Raw genomic sequence first — 26,200 nt, 5'->3', positions numbered from 1 at the left:
ATGGTTTTTTTTTTAAAAAAATCATCTCACATGGAGCATTTAGAGGTCTTTCTGAAGCTTCAAGCACATTTTCTGGGTCAAGGATTAACGTTGCACCTCAAATATATCCATTCTAAAAGGCATTTACACTTTAAAGAAGATAAATGAAACCTGAAGACATAAAAAGAATGAAGTAAATTTTATTGTACAAAACCTGAATGACTGCAGAAAATGCAAAAGTCACTGACTGGTGAGTGTTCAGAAGAGCAGACTCCATCATTATGCTCTAAGGCTGTCAATAAGAAAAAAAACTAAGTGGTTCATTTCTGACCTTTTGCTTCAACAGGTATGAAAGTAAAAAGATATTAAACGTTACAAAGATTGATTTCTAACAGCAGTACTGTTGTATAAATGAAAACAATTCAGTATGTTAAATTCAGTAAAAAGATCAAGTGTAGATACTACACACACACACACACACACACTTAGGTACAGAAGCGCTGCATGAGTCGAGCTCTTTTTGTTAGCATTCAGCCTGTTTTTACAGCATTATACAGCATTACATGGTTCAAAACCAAAGAAAGAAAATATTAAAAGGAGACTATTAAAATTAGACAGAAATAAAGTCTCCAAACAAAGTGGAGGTTCTGCAGACATTGTAGTGAAACACATCATGTTGGAGAAAACTATACACAAGTTGGGGGTTGAAACTTACCTGGCAGCAGAGAGCTTTACTGTTCACCAGTTGGACTTGAAATTCATATATTTATATTAAAAATATCGTCAGTTTTTTGTCTAAAACAAGGCACCGACAGGTTGAGAGGTTCGACCGTGAAAAGATGTGTGCACCGCTGTTGTCATGGTAACCCAGAGTTTCATCGTACCGCAGTGAATGCAACGATGAATAAAAAGGAAACAATAAAAAGGTCATCTGAGTCAAAAAACTTCGTATCGATTCAGTGAAGATGTTTTCTTCTTCATCACGGCTGTAAAATTCAATATCGACTTTAAAGAAAATATAAGATGTTTTTTGTTTTAGAAAAAGCTGGGATGGTGTTACATTCAAGAACGTACTACAAACATCTGCTACTCTTTGTTAATGGAGAGAGCGTGCTGTTTCTTTCAGTCCGTTAAAGGTGGAAATGAAATCCTGCAGAAACACTGAATTACCTCTCAAGCTGTCACCAAGCTCCAAAAGCTTTGAAAAAAATGCTTCTGGTGCTTCAACATCAGCATCCAACCCACATGGGAAAAAGATGTGCAGACATGTCGTCAAACTGTTACATTACAGTAACATCTGATTTGAACACTATCAGACTAGTCCAGATCCACAATGTTTGAAGAAGCTCATTCAGGTTGTTTATTCTGTGTGACTACAAGGAAGAATCGCTTTTTGCATCATTTCTGAAGTACCTCAAGCATCTTTTGCTGCATCATGTTCTGTTAAAAACGCCTGTAGGTCAGTGCAGCAGAGGGTTAGCGCAAGATTCATTTTATCCAGTTAGGTCAAACAGATATTCAATTTACACTGACAAAATAGTTAAGCCAAAGTGACGTACTGCCAATAAACTGTGACAGAGAGAAGGTCTTCTGGGTAACTGCAGGTCACAAAGGTTTACAAAACCTCAATAGATTAAAAGCTTATTGTAGAAAAAGTAAAATCAAACCCTGTTTTTAGCACACTTTTACAGATGTCTTTTTTTTTTTTTATAATGGAGGTCAATGAAAAGGTCAATTAAAAATATTTTAGGGCTGCAGGGATTTTTTTCCATTATAATACGGCAAGTGAGCACCAAGACAAACTGTCGTCGATACGTTAGGTCTCTGAAAACATCCGAACCTCGACAACCTACGCTTTAAGTCACTGGTTGATCCGATTTCTGGTTGGGAGAGGAGGCTGAGTAAAAATGGAAAAGAAACAACGAACAGCTAAGGAGCTAAACATGATACCTAGTGGACAGGTACAGTATAAAAGCAGTCCGTACACGTACACACTGATCAGCCACAACATTCTGACCACTGACAGCTGAAGTGAAAAACATCCATCATCTGTGGGATGCTCCAGGATCAGTCTGCTCCACGAAGGTCATAATGTGATGCTGATGGCTGTAAATGACACACAGACTGTCGTCTGACTGCTGTTTGCTCCATTCTAAGCTTTGATAACTGATGCGGTTTAAATATCACATCCTGGATATTATTACTGGTATAAAAGTCAAAACTTTGGGATGATGACAGTGGAACTACAATCTGCTTTGTTTAAAACAACACGGCATGAATCATGCTGCAGTCTCTATGACCCTCAGGTCATAATAGCAAAGTCAAAGTTGTGAAAGGAAGACCCTTAATGTTTAGTTTCCTGAAGGTTTCTGTCAGGGCAGCTTGTTAACCTGAGGAGCAGCTTCATATGAACTGTCGGGTTTTGGTTTCTGTCTGTTCTCAGTGACTCTGCCTCTCCGACACGACGTCCTGCAGACGCTTCAGCAGCACATCTGGACTGCTGCCGTTCTCTGGACACGCCCTCTTACTGGGGGAGTCGCACGCTGATGACATCATCACATCCCCCTCCATAGTGAAGGCCCTCTTCCTGCTCACGCAGCCCTGCCGGATCATCCGGTTGATGTCTGACAGTTCCTGCATGGAGGCAGATGAAGAGACAGCGTTGAATGAGGTTCATGGTACTAACAGTAACAACCAGCATTATTATTTGTTTCCTACAGGGGCAGTTTTTACTTCAGATCACAAGTTTCCAGGTCTGTGGTGACCTCCTGAAATGTCTCAATAACAAAGATACTCAGTTCACCATCCTGTATGAAAGAGAGGCAGCAAATCCTCCACCTTTAACCCTCTGAACCCCACACGGTTCCTGTCCTGCTTTGGATCACTGTGGCCTCATTTTTCACTGCATGAGAAGTAGAGCTGGTTGTCCACTGATCTGCAGCCTCTCCGTGGGCCAGACGCTGACCTCAAACTGTTCCCAGTGGTAGGCAGGCACCATGGCAGCTCTGTCGCTATCGCTGACTGAATGGGAAACATTGTAAAGTGCCATTTACCATATAAATAAGGTCTTTGTAAACACAGCCTGCAGTTCAAAACGCCCATGAATGTTGGTCTGAGGCTGAGGCTGTTGAGGCTGTCATGGATCTTAGCTTCTTGTTCTTTACAGAATGTGGTTAGCGCAAATGCAGTTTTTGGCTAATTTTTAAAGGAGACACGTTAAAAAAAAAAGTGATTCCAGTGAAATCTATTGTAATGGACTTTCCTTACATGTCTCCTCTCTGCTCTGTGTAAACACAGCCTGCAGTTCAACCAAAAACTCCATTTTTGTCACCAATTTCTTTGTTTTTGTTTTTCACAGAATCTGCTTCACAGACAGTTGATTTTGTTCCACATTTTAAATGGGTAGGAAGAATAAAGTGATGCTGATGAAATTATTTTCCCAAACTGTGGTAAAGGACTGCTGAAAAGTTGAAAATATAAGAATTCTTCCTGTTTTCGGTTCCTGGCTCTGATAAATGATGTCATTTTACCAAGTTGTTTTTAAGATGACTGCCTCCTGATCACATTGGTGGGTTCTGAGGTACTGACAGTTCATTGACTGAGGCTTTTTAGACCTGTGAGATGTGGATTTAAGGCCTTGTTAATTACTTTTAAAGACAATTAATAAATGAATGTATTTTACTTAAATTGCTGATTAACTGCTTTAAAAAAATAAAAAATAAAAAATACCCCCTAAGAAAAAAATCATCCCTGAATGACTTCACGAACAGGATCTGTGAGGCTAGAATGAAAATGGGCTCAATGGCTCAAAGACACCAGGATAAACATTCAAATACAATAAGTATTACTGTGTCAGAATGAAAGCTGTGAAACCTTTCACTCCAGCTTCATCAAAACTGTAGAAAAGAGTAAACAACAGTCTAACAGCAGCGGGTCAGTCACACTGATGTTATGGAGCCAGTTCTACCAAATCTGATGCTAAAGATGCAATGATGAAGAACTACACATGCTGCTTCCATTTCAGTCACAGCAGGAGTGTTGCAACCCTCTAATAATGGCGGCAGGTTGTCTTTTTCCTGACAGTCTGGTCCCAGTGCAGGGATCTGTGGACCCCAGGGATGCCATGTGAGTGAGTGTGTTCTTGCCTTGGACGGGCTGCTGTTGATCCTGTAGGTGTAGGAGTTCGGGGTGAGGCAGCCTGCTGAGTTCTTGTGAGGGGAGACGTACAGCGAGTGTCTTTGAGAGACTCTGCGAGGAGAAAGAGGCTGAGCCCGGACCGACGGGAACGGAGAGAGAGGAGGAGCGTCAGCCTGCAGGATCAAACACAAAGTTAAACAGAACGCTCAAACCTCAGCGTGCTCAGCGTGCAGCGGGGAGACGTCGTACCCGGTTATCGTGGATGGCGTATCGCAGTGCAAAGCTCTTCATCTTCAGGACAAACACGCTGTTGTAGAACTGGATGAGGTCTCCACGCTCCTCCTCCACTGATTGGTTGGAGTTTGCATCTCCTGGGAGCTGATTGGTTTTCTCTGCAGCTGCAGAAACACATGAATCAATCATTATACATGTCCAACGTTTGTACACTGGAGCTTTTCAAATGTCAAAAATGTGACTTTCTCAAACTTGTATCATAATACACTGAATCCTGCTGGCTTTTTGTGACATTTATATTCAAGAAAATGAATCAGTAAGTCAATGTATAAATAAATATGACCAATTACAAGTTTAATCTCTGATGAAGACAATCATCAGCTGTGGCCCTGGTGTGCTCTGTTGTTCCATGGTCATATGGATTTAGATTTACTCTGGATTTTTACATTATGAATGGAAAATCAGTGGTCTCAACCTGTGCTTCAGCACCCCTTTAAGGAGTCAAAATGTGCATTAATTGGAAAAAGAAAGAACTTTCTTTGGGTTATGCAGTGAAACCCAGATCATGATTGACTGCAAGTCAGTTTTTTAGGTTAAAACTAACACATTTTTGAGAACACCACCTCCATTAAAATGGTTCAACTGTTCAGAATCAGTCTAAAATAAGATTGTTTGTGGATTGGTGTGGGGGGTATTACTCATTACTGCGTAGTGCTGCTTTAAATGTGACCACAGGCCTCCGTCTTCATTTAAAGGTTTTTAGTGAAGAATTTGTGTGTGATCTTACATTCTCCACCTGAAACAGAATCCACCTCCATATTTTCATCAGCTACCTGCTCTCTGGGAGTGTGACGCAGTAAGACGCTGCGGTACACCTGCACACACACAGACACACACACACACGCACACACAGAGTTCAGTAAGTTTTCAATCTGATCGAAACACAAACTGTCCACAATAGTCAGACAATTACAGGATTAAACATACTGCAAATTGTCAAAGACTTCACAAAAAGCATTTTAAAAAAAAATTATAACAGGAAAAGCACTCAGAGAGCGCAGTACTCCTCCCAGGCTGTTCATTCCCACATATGGCATTGTCAGAAATGCAGCATTTTTTAGAAATGCATCATTCGTTTATTAGTTATTGATGATCAGAAATCACAGCAGCATAGAATGTGTCCATTTAATATAGATGTACCCACAAACACAATGACCTTGCTCTGACCACAGGCGTGTGTTCTGCATGTGTACGTTATGTACGGATACTGAATCACGTGACCTAAATATGTAGCGGGCGGCAGGAATTGATGGGAATCAGAAACAATCCCACAATTTAATCAGTTGTTCCTTGTATCATTTCTGATGGATAAGTTCTGATAAGTCCTCAGTGGTGGATTTATAGTAGATTCACAATCATGTGATCATCAGCAGGCAGCTGACATAGTGTACACTTGTTGTCATGGTTACAGTGACGCCGTGCCGTTATCTGGCAATGATACAGAAATCTTTAACAAATCCGTGGATCAGACTATAAGTTGCATCACTGATAAAATCTAATCACTTGGTCCTTGTGTCATTTCTGAGCTTCCCTGAAAACTTCATCCAAATCCGTTGGTCTGTTTTTCAGTAATGTTGCTAACAGACAGACAGATAAACAGACGGACAGACAGACAGAGACCAACCAACTCCGATCATCACAGAACTCTGCTGCACTCCTTGGCAGAGTAATAACCACATTTGTCACATTTACATGAGACCTTTAATTCCTCTTTAATTCAGAATTAAAGTTAATCCCGCTTTAAAATCTCTTTGTAAACACTTAATTCCAAATTAAAAAGTTAATTCCGAATAAACTTAATTCCGAATAAACTACCTGGTTTATCCATCCATCCATCCATCCATTATCTATACACCGCTTAATCCTCACTAGGGTCGCGGGGGGGGGGGCTGGAGCCTATCCCAGCTGACTCGGGCGAAGGCAGGGGACACCCTAGACAGGTCGCCAGTCTGTCGCAGGGCTACATATATAGACAAACAATCACTCTCACATTCACACCTACGGGCAATTTAGAATGATCAATTAACCTCAGCATATTTTTGGACTGTGGGAGGAAGCCGGAGTACCCGGAGAGAACCCACGCATGCACAGGGAGAACATGCAAACTCCATGCAGAAAGATCCCGGGAAAGCCGGGACGCGAACCAGGGACCTTCTCGCTGCAAGGCGAAAGTGCTAACCACTACGCCACTGTGCAGCCCCTACCTGGTTTATTCCGATGTTAATTCCGAATAAACTAATTCCTGTGTACGTTCTATTCATGCATACAGTTAATTCCGCTTTAGTTAATTCCGGTCATTCTGCACATGCTTGGCTCCTCACGTAGCGATGACGTAGCGACGTACACAGCTTGGTCTTCTGCCTCCCTTCTCCGGTATTCTATCTCTCTTCTCCTTCTCAAGTGACGCAACAGAAGTAGTACGCCATTGTCGAGTTGCTGTTTCAAAACGACAATAAAAAGCAAAGCGAAAAGCGTACTTATTAGTTGTTCCTCTATGTTGTTGGGGAAAAGAAATGCCGTGGCAAATGGACTTTGTTTTCTTCCGGTAAACAGGGATACGTCACGTCCACTCCCTGTCCAATCAGAATCCTTTCCAACGCTCAAGTGTTAAAGCGGAATTAAGGAAGGGGATAAATGTGCGGTCCATGTAAACCTTAATTTGGAATTAATAATTCCGAATTAAAAAACTTCATGTAAACGTGGCTAATGGTACATTTTGTTTGTCTAGCATGTGTATTTTAGTGTGTTTCTTACGTGGCTGCTGGCCTGTGGTTGGCTCCGGTAACACTTCATGATGTCCTGGAAGGTGTGCGTCTCTTTAGTGATCTACAATGAAGGCAGGAATCACAGGAGTCACATTCGGTCTAATCACAGGAAGTGAATTTACAGTCGATTCTGATTCATTAAAGAAGATCGACCCCCGAATCCCCAGTCGATGGTTTTGTTTTTTACAGCTTACGTGTTCATAACAAAAGACTGAGAGAAAATCTCATGACACAAAGTTGACTCTAGAAGTTGTGTTTTCACCAACACAGTCACACAAGTACCATCATCATCCTCATCACTAATACAGTTAAAATATGTGAGGTTTCTCCAGTGAGATCAGAACCGACCTGCTGCATGTCTTTAAGGATTTACAGTAACTACAGAGAGATAACTAATCACATGTCCAACCTGGTTTCTCTCCCAGAACACCAGAGGTCCACTCCCACTGATAGGATTTGATATTTTTCATTTTCCTACCATCTAGTACATTTTATTCACATCTTGCACTGCACCTGTTGCTAAAATATGCAAAACAAATACACCTGCTTTGCTCTGAGGAACCTGGTAACTTAAATCCATGCGAATGACTTGAGTTTGTGTTGTTAGTGTTACTTGGTTAACTGCGACTGTGACAGAGGGAGAAAAACATATCTAGACATTACATTTTATAATTAATGTATATAAATGTTTAGCATCTCTATAAAACTGTATGATACTGATACAGGTGGAAACAGAATCATATTGAGAATTGTTTAAAAAAAAAAAAAAAAAAAAAAAAAAGCTACCGGATATTATTTAATTTCAGTCTGGCTGTTAGTTTAGTGCAGCTGTCAGAAACACACGTCTCTCAAAGGACAAAATTATGATTTAGAAATTAAAAACCTGAAAAATGTCCCAAATATATTTCTCCTGAAGGCAGCAGAGAAGCTTCCTTTTAAAACAGCTCTCACCAGTTCTCTTAAACCCCTGAACTCCAAACAGTTCCGGTGACACATCTAGACCAAAGGCATTTCACTGAAACTCTAAGATTTTAAGCTGAGATTTGTTTAAGTTTCTGAAGGAACATCACAGATGATTAGTTCCAGGACCATCATGTAAATAGTGTCATTTTGGAGATTTGTTAAAAAGACAGCTTCTCTTTCAAACCTGCTGGAAGGTTTTGTGGTTCAAAAGGTGAACTAAACGTGAAGCTTTCCTTACTTTGGATATGATGTAAATGCTGCACAGCAGCAGCTGGTCAAGGTGTCGGTCCTTCATCAGATCGGTAGAGTGGACCAGAGAATGCTCGAAACACGTCCAGATTTTCCCTCTCAGCTCCGACGAGATGTCCAGCTTCACGCACAAATCCCTGAGACGTACACTGGCCAGGTGGTACACCTGAGAAACACAGAAGAAAGGATGAAACCACCACGACTGCACAGGATAAATCCTCCCAGATTTATCTGTGGAATATACCATGAAGGACACTAAAATCCATCTTCATCTGTTCTGCAGCTCCTACCTTCCTGAAGAACAGAGCCACTGATCCGGTGCGTCGCGGCCGTCCACTTCCTGTCTGGGGGTCGGAGGTCATGGCAGCAGCGGGGGCCGGGATGGTGGCGATCCGGCTGGGGGAGGCAGTCAGCAGGAACTGAGCGGTGACGGCAGCAGAGGAGTCACATGGCTGGACTGGGATCAGCGTGATGGTGCGGTCATTATTCATCCCTGCAGGTATTCACACAGACACACAATCAGCTCTATAAAGAAGCTGCCAGCATGTTTTATGTAGACTTATCTCAGCTCAGTCTGTCAGGGGAGGGGCTTCACTACATGTGCTGTGAAAAGAAGTGGTCAAACTGTAAGGTATGAAGATGCAGTTTCACAAGTCCATATGGCAGCAAGATTCACAGTGATACGGTCCACACCAACATCCTGTCCTCAAGAATTCTAACTCACATCTTTCCATGACCTCATGAAGTCCTCCACTGAGGTCATGTAAAAGTGTTTAGGAAAAGATTATGCAGTAGTTCTTAGAGGACTCACAACAGATTTATTTTACCAGATAACTCAAATTTAGGGTCATCACAGTGAAGTGTCTCTCCTTTTAGCTTGTGTTGTTATGATTGCAACCTTAATGAGGACGGACTGAATTCATGACTCTTCATTCCTTTCCTGCTTTTGAAATATTTTTCTTTACATGTGAAGCTTGTGCTTAAATATAAATGTAACTTTTCTGCTTTACACACTGAATGTGTTAACAAAAGTGTGAGTTACAGCTCCTACACTTCCTCTGCAAGAAACCACTTGAGCTCAGGGAAAGAAGCATCTGAATAACCTGTCTGGTTTCTGTGGATTCGTCTGAAGCGATCAAAGAGGGTGTAGAGATGTAAATGTGTACCGACCTTGCAGCGGGATGCTCAGGACGGTGGTCTGGGTCCCCTGTGCTCCGATCTTCAGGGTGCTGCTGGAGCCAAACGTCAGCCTCTTGGCTGGAGACGGCATGGGGCTCCCGCTGGGGTTGAGGCCTGGAGATGGAGCCGGAGGGTCGTCACCGAAGAGACGCCGCTTAGCGCTGCCGGCCGCAGGAGAGCTGTACCTGTCATGGACCGACAGCGGAGACGGAGGCATATCTGGAAGAGGGGAAATTAAACAAACTATAGCTCATGAAGGCGATTTCACACATTAAGTACAGAAGCTACCTCCAGACATAGACCAGACTGAGTCCAGAGGCATTTCTGCATCCAAGAGCATGGAAGCGTCTGCTAGAGTCCAAGTGAGTTGAATTGTGTGGTTTGGTGAGTACGCTACAAAGGCAATAGTGTGAATGCATGAAATACGTGGATGCTGATCTACGGCGCAAGCATGGAACATATTCTCCAAACAGATGAGAAAGCAGCATAACTAATGGTGTGTGTCTACACTTTCTATTCACTGTCTACAGAAGCAGCTTTGCAGTACATTCTGGGAGCAGAGTTGTGTTTTTGGTAGTCGGGGCATCACGTTGGCTGCTCCTCACCTGCATAAGGTTGGGTTTTAGTCTTTGTTATGTAAATCAGGGGTATTCGACTGCCTCTTGGAACTCCTGAAAAACTTTTACACTAACTGTTGCTGATCTACAATAAAGACAGATGCATGGCTGTTTCCTCACTCTGTTTTCAAAAGCACACGTTGGTGAACTGTTTTTATAGTATAAGAGAAGGTTTCCAAAGACGGCATGTCGGTATGTGCTCCTCTGCAGGGGACTCACCTTTACGTGCACTGCCCAGGCCTGATCTGAACTCCCTGATACGAGGGTGGATGATGGGAGAGAGGGCCACCAGGGGAAGGTGGGACTGAACTGTGGAACCAGAACTGAAGGAGCCAGAACCAGAGCCAGTGTCAAGACTGGAGGAAAAATTCACCTGCAGAGAGATGGGAGGTGAGATATAGTCTCACAGTTGGGACAAATAGTACAAGAAAAGCGCAGTACTCCTCCAAGGCAGCTCATTCCCACATATGGCATCGTCAGAAATGCAGCATTTTTTAAATAAATGTATTTGTTTATTAGTTATTGATGATCAGAAATCACAGCAGCATAGAATGCGTCCATTTAATATAGATGTACCACAAACAAAATGACGTTGCACTGAGCACAGGCGTGTGTTCTGCATGTGTACGTTATGTACGGATACTGAATCACATGACCTAAACATGTAGCGGGAATTGATGGGACTCAGAAACACCCCCACAATTTAATCAGTTGTTCCTTGTATCATTTCTGATGGATAAGTCCTGATAAGTCCTCAGTGGTGGATTTGTAGTAGGATCACAATCATGTGATCATCAGCAGGCAGCTGAAGTAGTGTTCACTTGTTGTCATGGTTACAGTGACACCATGCCGCTATCTCGCAATGATACAGAAATCTTTAACAAATCCATGGATCCAGACTATAAGCTGCATCACTGCCAAAATCTAATCACTTGGTCCTTGTGTCATTTCTGATCTTCCCTGAAAACTTCATCCAAATCCGTTATACCGTTTAATGTTGCTGACAGACAGACAGACAGACAGACAAACCAACACCAATCATAACATAACTCTGCCATGTGTCTTGGCAAAGTAAAAATATCTGTAGTATTTCGAGGCACCAACTTTTCCAGTATTGGAAACACCAGTGGGATATTGGGAAAATGTTGTAAATGATGATTCCAGCTTTTTACTTTTAAAAAAAAGGATCATCAAACAAAATCAAGTTTTTTCTTTTTATGTTTTATGATATTGTACATTTGTTATGCTGCACAAAAAGTATTTTGGAGTTCTCTCTACTTCCAACCATGATTGTGCCATTATTATATCCTTTAGCAAAATGAGCCCAAGGTGAGTAACAACGTAACTAATGAAGGGTCAGCAGGTTCAGACTTCAATTTTAATATGCTGCCCTTATAGCTGTGCTTGAGGAAACAACAACAACCTGGAGGTGGTCAGGGAAACACATCAGCAAAAGCAGTATTTAACTTGTTCTCTTTGCTATTGTTTGTTTCTTTCTGTTCAAATAAAATCAAAATGAAACACTTACAGAAACATTTAAAGAGCCAATTTGTCTTTGATTTTGCTGTTCAGTCTTTGTACTTCTAACTGTGCAAAAAAACTGAACCTTATCAAAAAAAACATTTTGAACTAACAAAAAAAAATTGCTGTGTTTTTTGCAAAGTAAACATGTCTAAATGTTTACTTGCTATTTTACAACAAACTTGCTTTTTTTCTTCTTGCAGGAGATTTGGGCAATTTTTGAAAATAATTTAACACTTTTTAAAGAACAAAGAAGAAATAATTTTGTTTTTGGTTCAATAAAATCAGCTTCATTATTAACACTAACCTCAGCAGTTCACAACAAATCTTATTCTATTTGTTCAAAGTGTTGCACACTGGCCTCAAGTTTTAAAACGCTTATTCAAGGACATCTCCTACCTTCTCTCAACATCTGTAGAGGGGCCTAATGTCTGTACAGCAATGGAGCATTTGATCATTATTATTTTGTGTGTTTCTGTGAGTTTGTGTCCTGCTGACCTCCTCCACTGTGGGAACTTTGTTCCCAGCAACCTGCAAGGCGCTCCACAGGGCAGAGTCTGCAGTCCACGCTCTACTCTCCAGGACCTGCTCCTCAATTGAGTTCAGATGCTTCACCATGTCTCTGGACAGGCCTTCCTCTGAGCGGATAAACACCTCGATCACCTGCACACACAACAGACCAGTTAGAAAGCTTGTTAACAATGAAAAACAATGGTAGAACTCAACTACAAAACAGACACATTACGTTGTACACTGAAGTTTAGCGGCACTAAATGCAGTGTTTGGCTGCACTGTACATTAAATGGCTCCATAATATGCTTCACGAGGCCAAGGTGAAGTTTTTGTGGGTACTACAGGGTTTCTCTGAAGTCCGGACACATAGGCAAAAATACGGAATTCCAAGAAATTTAATTTTTAACAACAGCTTGTTCAATAAATACACGTTTTGATATATTGAATTTAATATATATTTGATAATTCATCAATACATATTTAATACAAAAGCCATATTTAATCTATGGAGGCAAAAAAAATGATAGTTAATGAGATTTCCTGTGTCCAGCCTTTAGGGACACCCTTTATAATGTGGATGTGAAATGAGTGAAAATTTAATCGCTTTACTATAATAGCATCACTTCCACATTGAACAGGAAGGTGTTCGCCCTCATGTAAATAAAAGACACATCTAGAGCAGGAACTAATTCAATCCTTCTCAGCATGTAGGATACCAGTGTTGTACACACTTCTGGAGGTGTTCACTCATTCTTAAGATCATTTTTCAGCTGCTCTTTGTTGGAGAGTTTTAAAATACCACAAAGGGCTCCTATTGGGTTTAGGTCAGACAACATATTTGGTCAAAGTTTTCAACTTCTTCTCCTGTAGAAACACACATGACTTTGGCAGTGTGATCTGGATCATTACCACTCTGGAATATTCCTCCATCTTGTGCAGACTGGAAGTCATCATGTCAGCATTAATAGTGCCATCTATAACAAGAAAAGCACTCAGAGTGCAGTACTCCGCCAAGGCTGCTCAGTCGTATCATTTCCGACGGATGAAATCTTAAATAAAAAATGATGTTGCACTGAGCACAGGCATGTGTTCTGCACGTGTACGTTATGTACGGATACCGGCTCGGCTGACCTAAATATGTAGCGGGAGGCGGGAATTGATGGGACTCAGAAACACCCCCACAATTTTAATCACTTGCTCCTTGTATCATTTCTGATGGATGAGTCCTGATAAGTCCTCAGCGGTGGATTTGTAGTAGGATCACAGTCATGTGATCATCAGCAGGCAGCTGATGTAGTGTTCACTTGTTGTCATGGTTACAGTGACGCTGTGCCACTATCTCACAATGATACAGAAATCTTTAACAAATCCACGGATCCAGTCTATAAGCTGCATCACTGCCAAAATCTAATCACTTGGTCCTTGTGTCATTTCTGACCTTCACTGAAAATTTCATCCAAATCCCTTTGTCTGTTTTTGAGTAATGTTGCCAACAGACAGACAGAGGGACAGATGATGATTGTCACATAACTCTACCGCCTTCCTTGGTGGGTGGAGTAAATATCATCTTCCCAGCACCTTTTGTACTCGTACAGAACCACATCATCACACTCCCAGATCTGTGCTTCACTGTCAGGACCATGCATTCACTGTGGTAGTCCTGACCAGGTTCACACCAAACTTTCTGGACCTGGTCTGAATCAAACACATTTATTTCGGTGTAATCCAACCGAAGACTGCACTTCCAATATTCATCAGGCCTGTATTCTATTTAATTTCACAGTTTTGTGCCAAAAAGCAAACAAGGCTGCTTTTCTTGGACATCATCCATAGAGGTTAGGTTAACATTCGGCCCCGTCCTTCACACTATGTGAGCCGTCCATTCATAACCACTGAGAAGCAGCTGCCGTGTGTTTTCTCACAGCTGGATGGTTAAAGTAGTGCACCGTCTGTGGAGGCATTTCAGAAGTACATCAACAGCAGCAGCTCTGACTACTGGCTCATTCTGTACCTCCTGATTACTGCTGGACTGATATTTGGTGACGTGCATTAACTTTTGTTGCAGCGAGTTTCTACTTTGTGGCCTGTATTTTTAATACAGTCTGAAATTTGCAAAATATATTATATGTTTTTAGGATGTTCCAAAGAGGGAATAATCTACTGTTCGACTTCCGAAATAATGCAATTATTGAGAGGTCATTTGACATTTTAGTGATACTGCAAAGCAGCATACTGACGTGTTGCATACCGTACTCTCCCCATCACTCAAAGATTTAGTTTCATTTAGAGTGCCGTGTGCAAAGGACAACATTCAGTTAAGAGCCTAAATACAGTGCCCCTCCTGTCATTTTATTAAATCAAGAAATCTGTCTGGCTCAACTGACAAATGTGAATGTTGTTGTTACCTTGAAGAAGTAAAACGGAGCCAGTTTGAAGATGCTGATGATCCATGGGAAGGTCCTCTGGGAGCTGTACGAAAACAGCACCACCTCCAGACAGCACGCCATCAGGGAGCAGTGGAAGATGTCCTGCTCCAGTAAAACCTGAGGACAGTGCACACACACATTTATATCCACTACAAAAACACACGTTTTCATAAAACCGCCATAAAACCAGATAACACAGACATCTGCTGGAATTGGAAGTTGGAAAGAAATGAACAGTGAGATTGACATTTTGGAGCTGCTTCAGATATTTGATCAAAATTCAAACTACAGATGATTTTGGAACATTTTCTTGTCATGTTTGAGCGGTCATGGTGTTTGGTATCGCACACTTTAGAGGCTGCTTACACTCATGTCTCTGCCCTGCAGCCGTTTGGTCTCCTGAACCATGACGTTCTCCAGGATCTTGTAGTAGAGTATCTCCGCCAGCTTCAGACGGTTCTCTGCAAAGTCTGAAACAAAAGACATTCATTCGTCACAGGAATCCTGCTGACTCTGATTCCAAGGTTGTCAAAATCAGCTGTGGAGGATTCAGTGATCAGACGAGTGCTAAACATCCAAAATAGTAAAACTTCTAGTTCTCAAGGTTAATTTGATCCGTAAAAAATTCAGGATACGTCACCACCAGCCGTGTGTGTGTGTGTGTGTGTGTGTGTGTGTGTGTGTGTGTGTGTGTGTGTGTGTGTGTGTGTGTGTGTGTGTGTGTGTGTGTGTGTGTGTGTTGTACCTATATGAGAGCCAGGCGTATCGTCTGAGTCGTTGGTGTAATGTTCTTTGAAGGTTTGTCCCAGAATCTTGACTCGAGCCAGTATGGACTCTGTGGGATCTCTGGAGCAGGACCTTTGATAGGAACACAGGAAACATTATGTTATTATACAATTATACTGTATTACCACATTAGAACCATTCATTTAAAACTCTGCAATTCAGTTAGGATTTTAGGGTTTTAAATGTAAAAAGCGTTAAGTGCAGTTACAACTAAAAAACCAAAAAAACTAACAAAAAAAATGTCCATTTTACCCCTTTGAGTCCCAGAACCCAAAAGTGGGTTTGAAATGACCGTGAAATAGTCATATTTGATGTGCCATGCTTTTGGGAAAGATTAAAACTTTAAAAAATATGTCATCAAAAACATTTCATTTTATATGTCTCATTTAAAAATTCACCAGATATGAATGATTTGCTCTGACCCGAATTTGCATCGAACAAAACAACTCAGTGCTCAACCATGAAGTCATGAACAACTCAGCTGTGACCAACAGTTACGTGACAAAAATTCAGGAACTTTTCAGGTAAACTTGCATGATGTGATTACACAGAGCAGATAAAAGACAAATATGGAAATAAATGAAAAATGGACTTCGAGTCGTGACTTTTTCCCAGTTGTGTTAAGACTCGTTGCTTGCAAAAAAAATGTTGTACATGTTGATTTCAATTAGTTTAAAATTTTTAATAAAAGCTGAATAATCAAAGAAATTAAGTGCTTTTAGGTTTATCGCAGTACCATATTGTCATATTGCTTAAAAGAAAATTTTGAGTTCTTTCTGTTTCTAGCTATGGTTGTGCTGTTTCTATAAAGGTGCAGAACTTCATGTTGCAGTGAAAAATGAGCCCACAGCCAGTAAACTAAATGCCAAGAAACTGCTTGGGGTTCAGAGGCTTAAAGTACAACACAAAAAAGCAGATAAAAATAAGAAATTCTACCCCCAAAGTAACAGACGACTCATCCTGATTGTATTCATTTTTTTTCATCTTTCTCTAATCTGCTGTCGTGCCCTCTTCTCTCGTCTTCTTACTCTGGGGTCATTTCTCTGCATACAGAGACCAAGCTGAGCACTCACTTGAAGATCTGCATCAGGTGGTCGCTGGGTGCCGTCCTCAGACCGGCCACCATGCTCTGCAGTCGGCCCACACTTTGCGTTGCCGAGGAAACGGGCGTGACGAGCAGGTCCTTCTCCTTCAGGTAGACTCGTCCCGTTAGAGGAGTGGAGGGGGCGAGAGAGCCGGACTGCAGACAGACAGATTGTTTCTGTGAGCGCCGTGACACCATCTGTATTTACTTCAGAACATGAAACCAAGAGTCTGTTGTTTATGTAGGGCTGAACAGTAAAGTGTGGTCATGAAGGGATGCACACGATCAGCTGCAATACTTAGCCAGGACAATAATGCCATCATTCAAAAGAAAACAAGAGGACACCAGTGATGCAGCAGCTTTTTAGTTCTGTGTTCTTCAGTTTAGTGTGCTATTTTTTTATTGTTGGTTTTTTTTTGATGCCAAACATTTTTTTTTACAATCGTTAGTTTCTTAATGTTTTTTATTCAACTTTTTTTATTATCTTGGTGGAGTAAAGAGGAGGAAATGGAGTGTAAAAGGCCGTTGCTACCATTGCTCAGTGGAGTTCTACCTGTGGAGCAACAGAGCCAAACAGATATTGTTTCCTCCCAACAGGAGTCTCTGATCTCACTGAGATCTCCAAAACTGCTGGGATGTTTAGACATGATATTCTGGAGGAATTACTACAGAGGAGACGTAGAGGGAGATGAGCTGGAGTAAAAAGAACAGGAGGAAGGAGGAGAGAGTTTGGAGAGAGGCTTATAGACTGGCTCTTCCATCTGCTATCATGGAAATGTTGACTCTATGGGTGATAAGAAGAAGAAGCTGGAGACACTCATCAGGAGCCAAAGACTCTACCAGGAAAGCAGCCTCATGTTTTATACAGAAACATGGCTGAAAGACTGTATTACTGAGAATAACAGCAGAGACAGAGGCTTCCAGACTATATGAGCAGTAAGAGGAGAGGTGGAGGACTTGCTGTGCTTGTGATGGTGGAACCCTGCTGTAACACGTTACCATCACAGAACAGATCTATAGCAGGACACTGAACTGTTAGCAGTTAGTCTGAGATCATACTATCTGCCAGGGAGTTCACTGTGATCATCTCCATTGTTGTTTACATTCCTCCTACTGCACATGCTCAGACTGGAGAGACCAGGTCCACCATCTCCTCCACCCTCCTCCTCCTCCAACCCAGACTTCTACCTTCATCAGCTCAGTAACACCTCACTCCTCCTCTGTTGTCTCAGTTGTCTACATTAACATGCTGCTGTTATAAATTAATTTCCTATTCTAAAATTTCTGAGATCACACTTTCTCCCCATTCTGATGTCTGATGTAAACAAGAAGGTCGTAATTTGTATCATTTCTGCACAATTGACTGATTGGACGGGTGTTCCTAATAAAGCGCTTGGTGAGTGTGTGTGTTGTTGCTGCTGTATCTCTGTGTGTTTTTACCTTCTCCACGTGCTGCTGCAGCTGGTTCTGTGCCGTTGTTTGGCTAACAGTTGTTTCCTGAATGATCTTCCTCGGCGTTCCGATTTCCTCGTCAGCATCAGCTCCCAGAAACACTCTTTCATCGAAGTCTCCCACCGTCAACACGTACTCCTCGTACTCCCTGTTCATGGCTTTACTGCACACACACACACACACACACACACACACACACACACACACACACACACACACACACACACACACACACACACACACACACACACACACACACACACACACACACACACACACACACACACACACACACACACACACACACACACACACACACACACACACACACACACAACTCATATTTTAACAAAGCCTCACAAAGAGTTGAAGACAGAGAAACAGAGGGATGGCAAAGAAAGAGAAGCAGTTTCTAGTTGTGCTCTTCTTACTTACTTGTTGTCAATGAAGTTCTGAGGATCCAACATTTCTGTCAAAAGCTCCTCGTTTCCTTTCAGAATCTGATTGGTGAGAAGACATAAATGTAAGTTAACAGGAGCAGACTAAAAGTAGAATATTTGTTTTAAAAAGAAAACAACAAACATATGGGACGATCATCAAGTGACCACAGAGGAAAGATAAAACAGCAAGGATGAGTGGAGAAACCAGGAAAACCTGAATAAAGCACCTCGTTTCTGGAAGAGCTTCTGTATGTAGGGTTTGAAGTAGTGCTGCTTGATGCCCTTGGCCTCCACCACCAGCCCGTCATGCAGCTCACACAGCCTCTCCAACACACATGGAGGAGGTTCATCAGAGGAAACATGGCCGTCAGGGCGGTACAGAGCAGGCAGACCTGCACACAGACACACAAATAAACAAGAGAAGATGGTGAAACTTCAGTGAACCGTAACCATTCAAGAGGTAATCCTGAAAAGCTGACAGTACTTTTTTTCTGTGGACAGAAACAAGTGGAATAGCAAAGCAGGGTTGAGGTCTGTTTAGGTCTGTTCAGGTTTAACTGGGTATTCAGGACTACAACTGAGTCTCACCTCCCACCAGAGTGTATCGCAGCACCTTATGGTGAATTCCTAACCTGTAGGTTATGTTTGAGATAACAGATCAATGCGTATATAACCACCGGCTATTGATGAAAGCTGTAGGAAAATCCAGCAGAGCTCAGTGCACAGATAGTGAGAAGGGCAGGAACAAATGCCGAACAAAAGCCATTTCATTGTTCTATCTGCCTTTGTATAGCGATACATTCGGAAAACAGAAACTGAAAAACTAAAACTCAAGCCCTATAGTCTAAACATTGCTTGTAGCCCTACTTACCTACTTAAATGATTTATTCTCTATTTGCTCCCACACCTGTTTAACATCCCAGGGCTGAATCAGACTGAAATAGCTTTAAACGCTATAAAAATGAGATTCATTGAGAGCTTACTGAATTAATCCACCACATCACCACCAAAACTGCTTTATTTTTATTACTTGATTACTTGTTGTTTAATTTTTTCTCTGAGTAGCATAAAGGGAATAAATCTGTATTTCATTCTATAATCTTTAGCTGCATGATGATAATTAAACTGAATGATAATTACCTGATACACAACTGTTATTCTAGTCAGCTCTAAATACTTTAATAATGAGGCAGTGACAATGACGAACCTATTACTCATTTATACATTTACACAGTAAGCTGCTATTTGCCAGCTTTCCTTCCTGCTTTGGCGGCAGCAGTCCTGATGCCTTTTGCCTGGATTATAATTTAATATCTGTTTCGGATTATATTTTCTACATGTGAGGACTAGAAAAGCACTCTGAGAGCACAGTACTCCGCCAAGGCTGTTCAGTCCCCCGTATGGCGCTGTCTGAAATGTAACTTTTTTTTATTTTTTTTAAGAACTTCAGCATTTATTTATTTATTAGTTATTGATGATCACAAATCACAGTAGCATAGAATGTGTCCATTTAACATAGATGTACCCACAAACAAAATGACGTTACACTGAACACAGGCGTGTTCTGCATGTGTACGTTATGTACGGATACCGAATCGTGTTATCTAAATATATGGCGGTCAGCAGGAATTGATGGGACTCAGAAACATCCCCACAATTCAATTCCTCTTTGTATCATTTCTGATGGATAAGTCCTGATAAGTCCACAGTGGTGGATTTGTAGTAGGATCACAATCATGTGATCATCAGCAAGCAGCTGATGTCGTGTTCACTTGTTGTCATGGTTACAGTGACACTGTGCTGCTATCTGGCAATGATACAGAAATCTGTAACAAATCCGTGGATCCATGATTCTGATGGTTAGGTTTCGTGAAATTATGTTATGTATTTGTAGCTTTCATTCTGAGTGAACCCTGTAACACACACACAGCCCACCTCTGAACGTCGGGTTGATGAGGTCCTTCCTGTTGGCACACAGCAGAGCGTTTCCAAACACCAGGTCCAGACAGCAGAGCAGCAGGTGGTACGAGTTCACCAGGTCGTCACCGATCATACGGAAGTTCCCTTCAGAAACACAAACACATGAGGCGCTGTGTAGAGGACAAGTAAAGCTGCAGCAAGTTCAATGTTTGCTAAGCTGCTTGATAGAAAATGACTATTTTTACAACTGATGAACTGTTTAAGTCATTTTTTAAGAAGAAAAACGCCGAAAATTTGCTGCTTTCAGACTCTCAGCTGTGAGAATCTGATGCTTTTCTTCATAACATGTAAGAATCACTGGCATGTCTTTGGTTTTGGACTGCAGATGTAATAAAACCAACCATGTAAATATCTCCCCCTGCACTTTGGTGTGTTTATGATATTGTTCAGACAAAACAACAGAGACATTATGTAGAAAACCAATAAATATTTAAAACAAGTAACTTCATGTCTTACTAACCAACACTGATATTATTTAATTAAGCCATAATGCAGAGTTTCACTCAGCATCACTTCAAACATCCACACTGATGTCAGTAGAAAGGTAACTGAGCAACGAGCCCCACAGCAGTGGGGTTCGTTTCACGGTACCTTTGGTGTAGACAAACAGAGTCCAGCAGAACTTGAACACATCACTGATGTGACAGGGCAGCCGCCTGCAGGGCCAGAGAGACGACACGCACTCTGTTAGACTGGGCAGGGGATGGTGTGTGTGTGTGTGTGCGCGACACTAAACCACAGAAACCAGTCTTGCATGTTGCACGTGTAGAACCTGTAGGTACTGTGCGTAGAACTAGGGCTGGCCCGAATATCAGTGTCTGGGCTCCAGATATCGGCCAACGTTCTGATCTCAAAATTAATATCCAGATACCACTGTCTGGACCGAATATTGGGATATTTGGGTCCAGTCCTATGTAGAACACAGCTGTGTTTACTCGCTCTAAGCTCCACTCTCCTTACTGAGCATTTAAGGGTTATGGTAGGAAATCAGTCCCCTCCATGATGGCAGAGGGGGCTGATTTCCAGGTCACAGTAGCAAAGAGGACTGAAGGAGTAAGTATAAGTTGGATGCTTGGAAGTGCTATTGTTAAATATAGCAACTTTTATTATTCTCAATCAGCAGTTTGCCACATGCAGCCCTAAACTGTAACAGCTCCCCAATAAAAACACTTCTTTATGACCAGGAAAACTATTTAGACTATAACGTACTCTTCATATATGTTTATATTCATGGAAACAAAACCATTGCTCCCTTGCTGAACACTGAATGCAGTGGACACACACCCATCAGAGTCAAATGGTTTGGACAAAAAGGAAGTCTCTTACTACTAAATCAAGACATTTCAGGGGAACACTTGGTTCAAGGTTAGAGTAGGAGTTCTACAAGTAGCAGCCATAGTAAGTCTTTATGAACCTAATAGCCCAGCATCCTCAGTTTGTGTGTCTTGCCTGTGTTTCCTGCTGCGTGGCTGTCGCGGCGGCTCTCCTCCCTGTGGATTCTGAAACATGTCCATGAAGATGGGCTCAAACTTGCGGAAGATCACGGTGGAGACCTCAAAGTTTCGCTCCAGTCGATCCATTCGTAGCCTGAAGTCCTGCGAGAGGTTGGACATGTCGGCCCACTTCTTCATCTTGGAGAAGAACTGGATCAGACTGAGACATGAACACAAGTGTCCAAAAACATTCATACAGAGCAACTAACTTTCCACTGTAAAATAACAAAAACAAGGGTTTTCTTGCAGTGAGAATTGTTTTTACACCATCCAAAGAGGTTTGAGCAGGCACCAAAGGAAAATCATACAAGAACTTAGCATAAAATCAATTTTCACATTTTGGGTTCCAAGTACTCAAGCATTATTGATGTGTCTGTTACTGAACAGTGAGAAAAAAATGAAAAATACTAGATTTTTGTCAGATGAGTTCACTCTACAGCATTTTATTAATCATGCTCACTGCTGTGTGTGGTCAAACATCCATTTTAAGATAAGAAAAACTCAGCAGTAGGTTTAAGAATGAAACTAGCCCAGGTGTTAAAGAATGACAAGTCTAAAAAAGAACAGGAAAACACAGCAGCTGGGCTCTTTCATTTCTGTTTATTCTACATTTCCACAAAATCAATTCGGAACCTCTAAATGTGTACACTATGGGCTCTCTGAGAAATGTTTATAACCTGAGGTAGCTCTGTGACACAGACAAAGAGGAGATATAAAAACAGGTCTACTGTGCTTGTTCACTGGCTCCTGTTTAAAATAACTCACTGAACAACTGCTCACATTTTTCAACTCACTTTGGCAAAGCCTGAGTTTGCAAACACATAGTTCATGATCCAGTAGTTTGAAGGATTACACAGCTTTAAAAGAATAAAAGACATTTAACCAGAATCCATTAGTTATTTAAAATAGTTCAGTGTTTTTATGCATTGGGCCGTATTCAGAGGCAGGTTTTACTGGATTATTGTCCTGCAGAGGTGCCAGCGTCTGACCTGAGTTTGGACGAGCGAAGGATCCTAGTGAGGGAGACGCAGTTTCCCTCCATCAGTCCTTTACCCACTGTGGGAGTGGAGCCCTTCCTGCAGGCTGCGTACAGCGAACAGGCCAGCCAGTGCACCACCTCCCCCTGCAGAAACACACAAAGTGAACCATGTTAGCAAACAGCGGCGACACCATCGTTCTGCTGATATAGAAAGCTTGATGATCGCTGGTCCGCTTCAAGCAATTTCGACCGCAACATTAAAGGTTATGCAGCACAATTACACATGTACACACACTTAGCTAAAACCCCTGCAAAATTTTTATTTTTTATTTAACAGCAGAAAACATAAGTGATTGTTTTGACAATGAGTCTGTTGAATGTCCCAGTGAGATATAATTGCACAACATTTTACTTTCAGCACTGAGAAATACATTTTTAAAATAAAAATCAATAAAACAGCACACAAGACAACTGCATTTGGCCTTTCAACTCATTTTCAAACATAATACCTACATGAAATAGCTAACAGGAACAGCAAATTAGGTTTGAATTATTTTGACAATTATTTAATCACCTGCATCACTTTTTAAGTAAAAAGTCAAATGTGTGTATTTTCTGTTTTCGTTTGTTTGTTTTATGTCACTGTAAGAAAGCCTTTATGTCCACTTTATGATTTTAGCTCCTGCCTTTAGGTTCTCAATTTCATTTTCTCCTTCCTCCGTACGTTTTTGACATTATAGTAATTCTAATTATTACTATTGTATTTTCCACCTAAAACATTTTGTAATGTTGTACAGACATGTGAGACAACCAGGTTGTTGTTACTTATTATTGCAAATTCAATATATTCTGGTTTTTGGCCTGTTGCATCTTGGGATACCATATTTTTTAACCAACTTTCTGACAAGCGATGAACAGAATGATCAACTACTCATCAAGACAATAATCTGAATATTAGACAACAATAAAAAAAAATAATAGTAGCAGCAGTTTGCACAGTGGCTTGGTGGTTAGCACCGTCGCCTCACAGCTAGAAGATCCCTGGTTCACGTCCCCTGGGCCTGGGATCTTCCTGCATGGAGTCTCCATGTTCTCCCTGTACATGGTGGGTTTTCTCCAGGTTCTCCAGCTTCCTCCCACAGTCCACAAACATGGTGAGGTTAACTGGTGATTCTAAATTATCAGTAGGTGTGAATGTGAGTGTGATTGTCTCTATGTGTAGCCCTGTGATAGACTGTTACCTGTCCAGGTGAACCTGCCTTCACCCTCAGTCAGCTGGGATAGACTCCAGCCTCCCATGACTCTAATGAGGACTAAGATGCATAGATAATAGATGGACAGTAGCAGCACAGGCTTGTTACAACAGAAAATAACAAGAGAGAATAAAAGTGTTAACCAGTTACGTACTGCACAATAGAAATGTTTAATAGTATCAGCACTGGCCGCAGTGGAACAGAACATCAGACCCTGGTTTCAATGTGTTATATAGTTAACGAGGCACTATAATGCTTTAGTCATTCAGCCACCACAGCGACTCAGGGACTGTTGTGACAGTTTGAGCTGGTAAATAGCACTTTGCAGAGCAGCATAGGACCCAAGCAGCTGTTTACAGATGGATAAATGAGGCAGTAGCTGCCTCGTGTCATTTTACCAGCATGATGGTTGCTGCTTCTCCCTCTTTTCTGTCACGGGGAGCAACGACTAGTTAGTGTTGCTGCTGTAAAGGCATTCATTAACGATGTTAGAGCACACAGACAGGCTGTTCTGTCACAATATGGCACCAAATGCTGCAGTTTGACTTCACCTGTTTTGCATTGGTTCAATAAAATAATCTCTTAAGGCCAAAAAATCTGTTTCCCCTTACATGATTTTATTAGACACTTCCCTCTGAAAAACGATGTGATCAAGAATCCATGACTTCTTTTAAACAAATCTTGTCTTTTTGTGGTAGAATTTTACAGACATAAACAAATAAAAAAAAATTATTTATTATATATAATATCTATAATTTTTATATAAAATTATCTGACAGAATTTGTGTGTAGTCACAAATGTTTTGATCTGCATTTCCCACACTGATGAACTGACTCGGTACTATTTTAATTAACCAGCTAATTGTTGAAGTCATTTATGAAGTAAAGAAGAAGTTTGCTTTTCTTTGTGTAGTGTTCTGTCAGACTCTTAGTTTAGTGATTTCTGTGAAGAGGCTGTTGAACGCTGTAATGAAAAACATCTGATGGTGTTCTGTTTGCCTCAATAAGTTGGAGGTGGAAAATAAAAGCTGTGAGAATATGAAGAAGTTTCGTACAATGAACAAGGACTGGGTGGATTACTTTGTTTTCATGTCACTAATTGTACTTCAGTTCACCCTAAACTCTTCAAACAGGAGCTCACCTGCATTAAAAGGTACAGATCTACAGTAATGTTAACATGTGGGATTTCATTCATGAATACAGAATAAAGCATCTATCTGAGTGAGAGCCTGAAAACAGAGATGTTTGACTCGTACTTGTAAATAACTCAACCAGACTTATTAGTATAATTAGCATCGATGGACTCGTGTTTCTAAATGAAAACAGTGGTTGAGTGAAGCCCTTTAACTCCAGTGTTTGTGTCCCACAATGCACCGGAGTTCACTTCTGCAGAGTTTACTGAGAGAGAAAGGTTCCTCTACAGCAGCTACTCTAATAAACAGGTTACTGAAGGGTTCTGGACAGTGTTCACCTCCAGAGTGTAGGTGTTCCAGATGCCGGTGAAGTTGTCCATGGCTTCAGCGGCAGTCTGCTCGTCCATGTTCAGCTCCTGACACAGCGTCTCCAGGCTCTTCCGCACCGAGCTCTCCTCCATCCTCCCCGACTCCGAATCCGACGACTCCTCGCCCCGCATCCGTCCGAGCTGACTGCGAACCCCTCACGTTTAAAATCCCCCCGGAGTTAAAACCGAAACACCAAAACACGGCGCTTCCCTACCGCATCCAAACACCGACCACCGGCGGACTTCCGCTACCAATCCCCACAATGCAGCGCGTTGGCGCGAAAACTTCACGGCATTGACCAATCAGAGGCGAGGGAGCGGCGGCTTGCCCAACCCCCTTACACAGATGTTACCAGGCAACAGGACTCACCCGTTAGATAGAGATAGCTAGCTAGCTAGCTAGCTAGCTAGATAGATAGATAGATATTTAATTAATTAATTCTGAGGAAACTTCAAAATATGCAGCAGCTTACATACAACAACAAAAATAACAAAAAGGCAAATCAGGCAGGTTAGTAACATGAACGTTCAAGGCTAGTATATACTCTAAAAGACTTGCTGTACAATACTGTAAACAAAACATTTCTAA

At 41.5% G+C, this 26,200-nt stretch overlaps 1 protein-coding gene across 1 annotated transcript; it reads right to left on the bottom strand.

Moving 5' to 3' along the window:
* Nucleotides 1–163: 163 nt before the first annotated feature.
* On the bottom strand, nucleotides 164–25,865 carry LOC129349020 (retinoblastoma-like protein 1). Its single transcript, XM_055010973.1, has 22 exons — nucleotides 25,582–25,865; nucleotides 22,868–23,001; nucleotides 21,835–22,038; nucleotides 20,977–21,041; nucleotides 20,341–20,469; nucleotides 18,637–18,797; nucleotides 18,401–18,468; nucleotides 17,954–18,128; nucleotides 16,503–16,669; nucleotides 15,389–15,501; nucleotides 15,010–15,113; nucleotides 14,623–14,760; nucleotides 12,203–12,367; nucleotides 10,403–10,556; nucleotides 9,558–9,785; nucleotides 8,678–8,880; nucleotides 8,377–8,553; nucleotides 7,165–7,236; nucleotides 5,138–5,225; nucleotides 4,366–4,514; nucleotides 4,125–4,289; nucleotides 164–2,613 (listed from the first exon to the last, which is right to left on the bottom strand). Exons 1-22 carry the CDS (start codon nucleotides 25,741–25,743, stop codon nucleotides 2,419–2,421), a joined length of 3,216 nt encoding a protein of 1,071 aa, XP_054866948.1. The 5' UTR covers nucleotides 25,744–25,865; the 3' UTR covers nucleotides 164–2,418.
* Between the last annotated feature and the right edge of the window lie 335 nt (nucleotides 25,866–26,200).

The sequence above is a fragment of the Amphiprion ocellaris genome, chromosome 5 (genome assembly GCF_022539595.1).
Source record: "Amphiprion ocellaris isolate individual 3 ecotype Okinawa chromosome 5, ASM2253959v1, whole genome shotgun sequence".
Classification (NCBI taxonomy): domain Eukaryota; kingdom Metazoa; phylum Chordata; class Actinopteri; family Pomacentridae; genus Amphiprion; species Amphiprion ocellaris.
This window is presented reverse-complemented; position numbering and strand designations above follow the sequence as displayed.

Coding starts and splice junctions, on each gene's coding strand:
- LOC129349020 (XM_055010973.1), bottom strand. CDS start 25,743: ATGCGGGGCGAGGAGTCGTCGGATTCGGAGTCGGGGAGGATGGAGGAG. Junction 10,557..12,202: donor AAGTTCCCACAGTGGAGGAG/GTCAGCAGGACA, acceptor ATCTCTCTGCAG/GTGAATTTTTCCTCCAGTCT. Junction 9,786..10,402: donor CCTGGGCAGTGCACGTAAAG/GTGAGTCCCCTG, acceptor CCCCTCTTCCAG/ATATGCCTCCGTCTCCGCTG.